This window comes from Rhinopithecus bieti, unplaced genomic scaffold (assembly GCF_001698545.2).
Source record: "Rhinopithecus bieti isolate Rb0 unplaced genomic scaffold, ASM169854v2 scaffold_3875, whole genome shotgun sequence".
Lineage (NCBI taxonomy): Eukaryota > Metazoa > Chordata > Mammalia > Primates > Cercopithecidae > Rhinopithecus > Rhinopithecus bieti.
Window position 1 is genome coordinate 2,101,719 of NW_016804422.1, and position 10,565 is coordinate 2,112,283.

The 10,565-nt window shown below is 48.6% G+C and overlaps 1 protein-coding gene across 1 annotated transcript in view; it reads left to right on the top strand.

The window, feature by feature from the left end:
• Nucleotides 1-10,565, top strand: part of SLC25A20 (solute carrier family 25 member 20) — a 44,082-nt gene that overhangs the window by 17,481 nt on the left and 16,036 nt on the right. Inside the window, exons 3-4 of the mRNA XM_017867948.1 lie at nt 18-100; nt 5,208-5,298. Of these exons, the coding sequence (XP_017723437.1) occupies nt 18-100; nt 5,208-5,298 (174 nt within the window). The remainder of the gene's footprint in view (nt 1-17; nt 101-5,207; nt 5,299-10,565) is intronic.

The window sequence follows — 10,565 nt, forward strand, 5'->3', positions numbered from 1 at the left end:
CCAGAAGATGTGCTCAGGTGAGTACTTACAGGTCAGGAGCACTCGCTGGGTTTGGTTTGGGGAAGAAACTACAACAGAAACACCCAAAAGATGTGCTCAGGTGAGTACTTACAGTTCAGGAGCACTCGCTGTTCTGCCTGGTAGTGTGACATGGGTTAAATTAAAGAAACTTGGGCAGGGCATGGTGGCTCACACCTGTATTCCTAGCACTTTGGGAGACTGAGGCGGGTAGATCACCTGAGGTCAGGAGTTCGAGTCCAGCTTGGCCAACATGGCAAAACCCTGTCTCTACTAAAAATACAAAAAAATTAGTTGGGCACTGTGGCGGGCGCCTGTAGTCCCAGCTACTTGGGAGGCTGAGGCAGGAGAATCGCTTGAACCTGGGAGGCGGAGGTTGCAGTGAGCCGAGATGGCACCACTGCACTGCAACCTGAGCAACAGAGCAAGACTCCGTCTGAAAAAAAAAAAAAAAGAACCTTGGTGGGTCCTCCTGGGCCCCTAAGCCTGACTCCTAGGAGTTTTTTTTTTTTTCTTTCTTCTCTGAGACAGAGTTTTGCTCTTTTTGTTCAGGCTGGAGTACAATGGCATGATCTCAGCTCACTGTAACCTCCGCCTCCCAGGTACAAGCAATTCTCCTGTCTTAGCCTCCCAAGTAGCTTGGATTACAGGCATGGGCCACCACACCTGGCTAATTTTTTTTTGTATTTATTGGAGAGGGGGTTTCACCACATTAGGCTGCTCGCGAACTCCTGACCTCAGGTGATCCACCTGCCTCGGCCTCCCAAAGTGCTGGGATTTCAGGCGTGTGCCACTGCACCTGGCCCAACTCCTGGGAGTTATACATGAAGGAGTACTTGAGTTTTAAATTTTTTTAATTTTTATTTTTTTTTTTTGTTTGAGACTGAGTCTCGCTCTGTTGCCCAGGCTGGAGTGCAGTGGCATAATCTCAGCTCACTGCAAGCTCCGCCTCCCCAGTTCTCGCCATTCTCCTGCCTCAGCCGCCCTACTAGCTGGGACTACAGGCACCTGCCACCACGCCCCGCTAATTTTTTTTTTTTTTGTATTTTTAGTAGAGATGGAGTTTCACCATGTTAGCCAGGATGGTCTCGATCTCCTGAACTTGTGATCTGCGCCCCTTGGCCTCCCAAAGTGCTGGGATTACAGGCGTGAGTCACCGCACCTGGCCCAAGTACTTGAGTTTTTGAGATGGGGTCTTTGTCACCCAGGCTGGAATGCAGTGGTGCAATCATGACTCACTAAAACCTTGAATTCCTGGGCTCAAGTGATTCTTCTGCCTCAGCCTCCCAAGTAGCTGGGACTACAGGCACACACCACCACTCTGGGCTAATTTTTAAATTTTTTTGTGAAATGGGGGCAGGTCTCATTATCTTGCCCAGGCTGGTCTTGAACTCCTGGAGCCAAGCAATTCTCTTGCCTCGGCCTCCCAAAGGGCTAGGATTACAGGTGTGAGCCACCACACCTGACCGGTTTTTCATATTTCTTTTATAAGGTAGTATCAATCATTGGAGAGATTTGTAATACCAACCTCATGAGGCTGTTGAGAGGTCTGAATCCTTAAATATGTGTAACATGTCATAGGCAGCACTTGGTGCTGCCCTAAAGACAAGAGCAGCCTTTCTATCACCTGACTGAGAGAAGAGAAGGTTCCAATTTTTGTTGTGCTTCATTTTTACAACATGCTAATATGACTATAAAGATTTCAGGTATTGGTTTCTGTGTTAAAGTGGAATAAGTTAATGTGTTTTCCTTTAATAAACTTTAAGAAGTTGGATTTGGGTATGAAGAGGCACCTGAGACAGAATTATAGTTCAGAATTTACAAAGTAGTGAAAACAGAGGCTTCTCAGGATGCAGGGGAATTCTGAGTGGAAATATTGGGTGAAAATGTATCCACAATCTGAGCTGTGCAGGGTGCCAACCCCTGGGAGGGGTTATAGGCAGTATAGGAGCTACAAAGGCTGGCCTGCCCTCAGATCCGGGAGCTCAAGAGAGGAAGCCCAGGGTGCCATGCAGTTGTATTCTGTCACCACTCTAGGCCACAGCAGGCTGAGTGAGGGTCTCGGATGTAGATGGAGGTGCTTGTAGAGTGAAACTCTATTTCTAGGATCCTTGTGACCCTCTGAATGTCCCTAGATTCTATAAATAGCTGCAAGTGGCCTGAAATGTGGGTGGGGTTGTTTTGGAGCTGCATTTGCCCATTGGTAGTCCTTGTGTCACACGGACACATGTCCTCTCTGAACGCCTGTGCTTTTTTTTTTTTTTTTGAGACGGAGTCTCGCTCTGTCGCCAGGCTGGAGTGCAGTGGCGCAATCTCGGCTCACTGCAACCTCCGCCTCCCGGATTCAAGCAGTTCTCCTGCCTCAGCCTCCTGAGTAGCTGGGACAACAGGCGAGTGCCACCATACCCAGCTAATTTTTGTACTTTTAGTAGAGGTGGGGTTTCACCATGTTAGCCAGAATGGTTTCGATCCCTTGACCTCGTGATCTGCCTGCCTCGGCCTCCCAAAGTGCTGGGATTACAGGTGTGAGCCACTGTGCCCGGCCCTGAGCGCCTGGTCTTTTAGCATATGTGCCAGCTCACGGATGTATCAGGGCCATGCATGACCCCTGTGGGGTCACTTCTGGTACTTTGGTCTATGGGCTGTGTTCCTGTACAGTCACATCAGCACTCAGAGAAACAGTCTTCCTGACTGTACAAAGTTAAGACACTCAGGACCCCACTCCCACAATCCTGTCACCCCTGCTGTGTTCACCTCCCTGTAATGCTGTTTGGGGATGGTATAGAAAGGAGTGTTACCAGGGCCTTGGGGTGGAAGTCCAGGAGGGTCCAGCTCTCAAAGGTGCCTCCCTGGGATGGAGATGGGGTTGGGGAGTGGGAGAATAGGCCAGGCAGCCATTGAGTGTCCACATGATGCCCTGTGCACACACAGAGATCCTATTCAGAGACAGTCTCCAGTCCCAAGAGATGAGGTTTGCTGAGCCTAGGGTTGGGCATTATGGGGAAAATGGAGCATGTTGGTCTCATAGGGAGAATTTAGTTGCTGAGAGGATTCCTCAGGGATAGCCATGTGAACTGGGACTGTGAAGATGGCCGTGTTGGAAAGCAAGTCTCTTGACTGTTCAACAGTCACCTTGGCTGTGTGCCTGAGGTAGATGCATGAGCCCTGCCTGGGGTGAATGCAGGGAGAAATAGGGCTGTTGAAACTGGTGCCCTGCCTGTAGTGAACTCTTTACAGTGGATGTCCCTGTACCCCCATTTGGCATCTGTTCATAAGCTCCTTGCTGGATGGGACTGACCTGAAGGCTCAGTTGTTGGAGGCTTGGGGTCAAGAGTGCACTGAAGCTTAGGACAGCATGTGAAGTTTTTCAGTAACAGTTGCTAAGTTGTGGGACTCTGTTGAAATGCTGAATGTAACTTTGTGCCCCATTGCCTCCAAACCATGCTGGTATTGCTAATCCCAGAAAGAAAAGGAGGTAGCCAGGCACGGTGGCTCACGCCTGTAATCCCAGCACTTTGGGAGGCCAAGGCAGGAGGATCACTTGAGCCCAGGAGTTCGAGACCAATCTGGGCAACATGATGAAACTCTGTCTCTACAAAAATGCAAAAATCAGCCAGCCTTGCCTGTAGTCCCAGCTACTCAGGAGGTTGAGGTGGGAAGGTCACTTGAGCCCAGGAGGTGGAGGTTGCAGTGAGCTGAGATTGTGCCACTGCACTCCAGCCTGGACAACAGAGCAAGATTCTGTTTCAAAAAAAAAAAAAAAGGGCTGGGCACAGGGGCTCATGCTGTAACCCTAGCACCCTGGGAGGCCGAAGTGAGTGGATCACTTGAGGTCAGGAGTTTGAGGCCATCCTAGCCAACATGGTGAAACTCCGTTGCTACTGAAAATACAAAAATTAGCTGGGTGTGGTGGCGGGTTCCTGTAATCCCAGCTACTCGGGTCCTGAGGCAGCAGAATTGTTTGAACCCAGGAGGTGGAGGTTGCAGTGAGCTGAGATCGCTTCACTACACTCCAGCCTGGGGACAGAGTGAGACCGTGTCTCAAAACAAACACAAACAAACAAACAAAAAGAAGAAAGAAAAGAAAAGAAAAGGAGATGCCAGAGGTGGCACAGACAGCTTGGGGTAGGAGCCTCAGACTGCTGTTTACACTCAGGGTTGTTCATTCTGTGGGGGCCAGAGTGAAGACCCATACCTCTTGCCACTGGGGGACTATTTCCCTGTACAGGGGCCACAGGACCTGTCATGCCTGCCTGGGTATCATCCCTGTCTGGTCCTTTCTCAGCATCTTACAGCACATTGCGTGCAGTTGACTTGGCTATCCCTTAGCCTTTAGAGGTGGCCACAGCCATCCTCCTTGGCCTTGAAGCTGTCCTGCTTGAGTCTTGGCTTAGAGTGTTCTCAGGCCCTTGGTAATCCAGGGGAAGTGAGACCGGAGGGGAACTACTGGGGTAGGTTAAAGTCCAGATCTTGGGTTACAGACTTTCCCCTCAAAAACCCCAGCACATTAACTATGGGGAATTGAGGCTCAGAGAGGCCTGGAAACTTGTCCATAGTCACTGTGCCTGGCAGGCGCATGGATGGAAACTGTGTTTTACTATAAAACTTCTCTTGGCCGGGCGCGGTGGCTCAAGCCTGTAATCCCAGCACTTTGGGAGGCCGAGACGGGCGGATCACGAGGTTAGGAGATCGAGACCATCCTGGCTAACACGGTGAAACCCCGTCTCTACTAAAAAATACAAAAGCTAGCCGGGCGAGGTGGCGGGCGCCTGTAGTCCCAGCTACTGGGGAGGCTGAAGCAGGAGAATGGTGTAAACCCGGGAGGCGGAGCTTGCAGTGAGCTGAGATCCGGCCACTGCACTCCAGCCTGGGCGACAGAGCGAGACTCTGTCTCAAACAAAAAAAAACTTCTTTTACAGGTCAGGGATTCAGAGCGTACACCGCATGGGGTGGGCCTTGTGACCAGACTCCCATTGCTCTTGCCAGTGAGACCCTTGCTCTGGGAAATTTGACATTAAAATATACCTAGAACTGAGTTTTTGTGCGAAATCTAATTCATTTGTGGCTAGGTTTCTACCCAGTCCAAGTACTTATTTTTTTCTTGCAAAACTGTCCTTTTTGCTGGGATTGGCCTCTGTCCTCAGTGGTTAGTCACAGGTGCTTGCTTCTGGTTTTTGTTTTCAATGCAGCTATCCCCAGCTGTTTGCAGCTGGGATGTTATCTGGTGTATTCACCACAGGAATCATGACTCCTGGAGAACGGATCAAGTGCTTATTACAGGTAAGGTTGTGATTGGAGGGGAAATAGCTAGCTTTTTCCTTTCAGTTTATAATTTCATGTGCATATTTATGTCCTTTCACCCTTTGTAGAGGCTTCAGGGTCGGGTGCAGTGGCTCACACCTGTAATCCTAGCACTTTGGGAGGCCCGGGTGCGAGGATTGCCTGAGCCCACGAGTTAAAGACCAGCCTGGGGGCCAGGTGCAGTGGCTCATGCCTGTAATCCTAGCACTTCGGAAGGTCGAGGTGGGCAGATCACCTAAGGTCAGGAGTTCGAGACCAACCTGACCAACATGGTGAAACCCCGTCTCTACTAAAATACAAAATTAGCCAGGAGTGGTGGTGCATGCCTGTAATACCAGCTACTTGAGAGGCTGAGGCAGGAGAATCACTTGAATCCAGGAGGCAGAGTTTTCAGTGAGCCGAGATCATGCTATTGCACTACAGCCTGAGCAACAAGAGCAAAACTCCATCTCAAAACAAAAGAAAACCAAACAATACAGAACAACGATGTTATATGAATGGAATTGTACAGTATATAAAGTCTTCGGATTGGCTTGTTTTTTGTTTTGTTTTGTTTTTTGTTTTTAGATGGAGTCTTGCTCTTATCACCCAGGCTGGAGTGCAATGGCACGATCTTGGCTCACTGCAACCTCCTCCTCCCAGGTTCAAATGATTCTCCTGCCTCAGCCTCCCCAGTAGCTGGGATTACAGCACCTGACACCATGTCCTGCTAATTTTTGTATTTTTAGTAGAGACAGGGTTGCACCATGTTGGCCAGGCTGGTCTCAAACTCCTGACCTCAGGTGATCCACCCACCTTGGCATCCCAGAGTGCTGGGATTACAGGCATAAGCCACCACGCCTGGCCTGGATTGGCTTTTTAAATTTTTTAATTTCTTTCTTTATTTTTGAGACAGGGTCTGGCTCTCTGTCACCCAGTCTCTGTAGTACAGTGGCTGGACTCAGCACACTGCAATCTCTGCCTCCTGCGATGAAGCCATTCCTACCTCAGGCTCCTGAGTATCTGAGACTACAGGTGTGCGTCACCATGCCCTGCTAGTTTTGTTTATTTTTTTAGAGATGGGGTTTTACCATGTTGCCCAGGCTGGCCTTGAAACTCCTGAGCTCAAGCGATCCGCCTGCCTTGGCCTCCCAGTGTGCTGGGATTATAGGCATGAGCCATCATGCCCAGCATGGAATGGATTTTAAACTCAGCATTGGCCAGGCACGGTGGCTCACACCTGTAATCCCCGCACTTTGTGAGGCTGAGGCGGGTTGTTCACCTGATGTCAGGAATTCGAGACCTGCTTGGCCTACATGGAGAAACCCCGTCTCTACTAAAAATACAAAAATTAGCCGGGTATGGTGGTGCATGCCTGTAATCCCAGCTACTTGGGAGGCTGAAGCACGAGAATTGCTTGAACCCAGGAGGCAGAGGTTGCAGTGAGCCAGGATTGTGCCACTGTACTCCAGCCTGGGTGACAAAGCGAAAAAATAAACAAAAAATAAAAATAAAAAATAAATAAATAGGCCAAGCGTGGTGGCTCACGCCTGTAATCCCAGCACTTTGGGAGGCCAAGGGGGGTGGATCACGAGGTCAGGAGTTCAAGACCAGCCTGGCCAAGATGGTAAAACCCCCGTCTCTATGAAGAATACAAAAATTAGCCGGCCGTGGTAGCAGGCGTCTGTAATCCCAGCTACTTGGGAGGCTGAGGTAGAGAATTGCTTGAACCTGGAAGGCGGAGATTGCAGTGAGCCGAGATCGTGCCTCTGTACTCCAGCCTGAGCAACAGAGTGAGACTCTATCTCAAAAATAAATAAATAATAAATAAATATAAACTCCCAGTATAATTTTTTTTTTTTTTTTTTTTTCTGAGACGGGAGTCTCATTCTGTTGCCCAGGCTGGAGCTACAGTGGCAACAGTCTCGGTTCACTGCCAACCTCCGTTCCTGGTTTCAAGTATCCTCCTGCCTCAGCTTCCTGATACTGAGCGATTTACAGGCATGCACCACCAAGGTCCGGCTAATTTTTGTATTTTTAGTAGAGATGGGGGCTGGGCGGCGGGGGGAGGCGGGTCTCACCATGTTAGCCAGCCTGGTCTTGAACTCCTGACCTTAGGTGATCCTCCTGCCTCTGCCTCCCAAAGTGCTGAGATTATAGGCATGAGCCACCATGCCCAGCCCTCAGCATAATTTTCTAGAGATTCATTCGGATTATCACATATATGAATACTGCATTCATTTTTATTGCTGAATAGTAGTCATGGTATGGATTATCATAATTTATTCTTCCACCTAACAGCATCTGTGTTGTTTCTAATTTGAGGTTTTTAGGAATAAAGATGCTATAAACATTTGTATACAGAGGCTTTTGTCAGAAAGTAAGTCTTCATTTCTCCATTTCTCTGGGATAAATGCCTAGGAATGCAATTGTTGAGTTTTCTTGTAGTTGTATCTCTAGTTTAGTTTTTTTTTTTTTTTTTTTTTTTCCCGGACAAGGTCTCACTCTGTTGCCTAGACTGGAGTGCAGTGGTGTGATCATAGCACAATGTAACGTTGATCTCCTGGGCCTAAGTGATCCTCCCGCCTCAACCTCCCAAGTAGCTGGGACTACAGGTGTGTTCCTCCATGCCGAGTTAATTTTTTATTTTTATTTATTTATTTAGAGATGGAGTCTTGCTCTGCTGCCCAGGCTAGAGTGCAATGGCATGATCTCAGCTCACCATGACCTCCTCCTCCCAAGTTCAATGATTCTTTTGCCTCAGCCTCGAAGGTAGCTGGGATTACAGGCATGCGCCATCATGCCTGGTTAATTTTTGTATTTTTAGTAGAGACAAGGTTTCACCATGTTGGCCAGGCTGGTCTTGAACTCCTGACCTCACGTGATTGACCTGCCTCGGCCTCCCGAAGTGCTGGGATTATAGGAACGAGTCACCACGCTTGCCCTAAGTCTAAGAATTCTTTACTTAAACCTAGATCCTGAAGATTTTCTTATATTTTTTTCTACAAGTTTTATTTTATTTTATTTTATTTTCAAGACATTATCTCACTCCGTCACCCAGGGTGGAGTGCAGTGGTGCGAACTCTCCTCGCTGCAGCCTCTGCCTCTTGGGTTCATGTGATTCTCCTGCGTCAGCCACCCAAGTAGCTGGGATTACAGGCACACACCACCATGCCCAGCTCATTTTTGTATTTGCAGTAGAGACGGGGTTTCTCCATGTTGGCCAGGCAGGTCTTTTTTTTTTTCTGAGATGGAATCTTGCTCTGTCGCCAGGCTAGAGTGCAGTGGTGTGATCTCAGCTCACTGCAACCTCCGACTCCCTGGTTCAAGTGATTCTCCTGCTTCAGCCTCCTGAGTAGCTGGGATTACAGACATGCACAACCACGCCCAGCTAATTTTTGTATATTTAGTAGAGAGGGGGTTTCACCATGTTGGCCAGGATGGTCTCGATCTCCTGACCTCGTGATCCGCCCTCTTTGGCCTCCCAAGGTGCTGGGATTACAGGCATAAGCCACTATGCCCAGCCGCCAGGCCCGTCCTGAACTCCTGGCCTCAAGTGATCCACCTACCTCGGCCTCCCAAAGTGCTAGGACTACAGGCATGAGCCACCACGCCTGGCATATTTTATTTTTTTGAGATGGAGTCTTGCTCTGTTGCCCAGGCTGGCGGGCAGTGGCATGATCTTGGCCCATTGCAACCCCTGCCTCCCAGATTCAAGTGATTCTCCTGCCTCAACCTCCCCAGTAGCTGGGATTACAGGCACACACCACCACACCCAGCTAGCTTTTGTGTTTTTAGTAGAGTCGGGGTTTCACCATGTTGGCCAGGCTGGTCTCCAACTCCTGATGTCAGGTGATCTGCCCATCTTGGACTCCCAAAGTGCTGGGATTACAGACATGACCCACCGCATCCGGGCCTTCTACAGGTTTTATTTATCATTTTAGTTTTACATTCAAGCCTGTGACCTCATTTGAGTCAATTTGTTTTTGTTTTTGAGACACGGTGTTACTCTATTGCCCAGGTTGAAGTGCGGTGGTAAAATCATGGCTCTCTGCAGCCTCAGCATCCTGCGCTCAAACAGTCCTTCTGCCTCATCCTCCTGAGTAGCTGGGATTACAGGCATGTGCCACCAAAAACAGCTAATTAAACACCTTTTTTTTTTTTTGTAAGGATGGGGTCTTGCCATGTTGTTCAGGCTAATCTAAAACTCCTGGGCTCAAGTATTCCTCCTGCCTTGGCCTCCCAAAGTGCTGGGATTACAGGTGTGAGCAACCATGCCTGGCCAATTTTTGTATAATATATGAGTAGTAGGACATTGTTCTTTTTTTTTTTTTCTTTTACCTTTGACATCTGCTTATATCATTTATTGAAAAGACTGTCTTCATTCCACTGAATTTTGTTTACACCTTTTAAAAAATCAACTGGGGGCCGGGCACGGTGGCTAACACCTGTAATCCTAGTGCTTTGGGAGGCCAAAATGGGTGGATCACTTGAGGTCAGGAATTTGAGATTAGCCTGGCCAACATGGTAAAACCCTGGCTCTACTAAAAATACAAAATTAGCCAGGCATGGTGGCATGCACCTGTAATCCCAGTTACTTGGGAGGCTGAGGCAGGAGAATTGCTTGAACCTGAGAAGTGGAGGTTGCAGTGAGCCAAGATTGTGCCACTGCACTCCAGCCTAGCCTGGGCGACAGAGCAATACTGTCTCAAGAAAAAAAAAACAAAAAAAAATCATTGGGCAGGCCAGGCACAGTGGTTCACACCTGTAATCCCAGCACTTTGAGAGGCCAAGGTGGTGGATTGCTTGAGCCCATGAGGCTGAGACCAGCTTGTGCTGCACAGCAAAACCCCATCTCTTAAAAAACAAAACAAAAATTAGCTGGGCATGGTGGTATGCACCTGTAGTCCCAGCTACTTGGGGGTGGTGAGGTATGAAGATCAACCCGGGAAGTTAGGGCTACAATGAGCCAGGATTGCGCCACTACACTAAACCCCTAGGTGAAGGAGTGAGACCCCATCTCAAAAAAAAACCAATCAATTGGGCATATTTGTATGATCTGTTTCTCTCTCTGTTTTTTTTTTTTTTTTTTTGAGATAGAGTTTCACTCTCTGTTGCCCAGGCTGGAGTGCAATGGTGTGATCTCAGCGCACCTCAACCTCTGCCTCCTGAGTTCAAGCTATTCTGCCTCACTCTCCTGTGTAGCTGGGATTACAGGCACGCACCACCATGCCAGGCTAATTTTGTATTTTTTTTTTTTTTTTTTT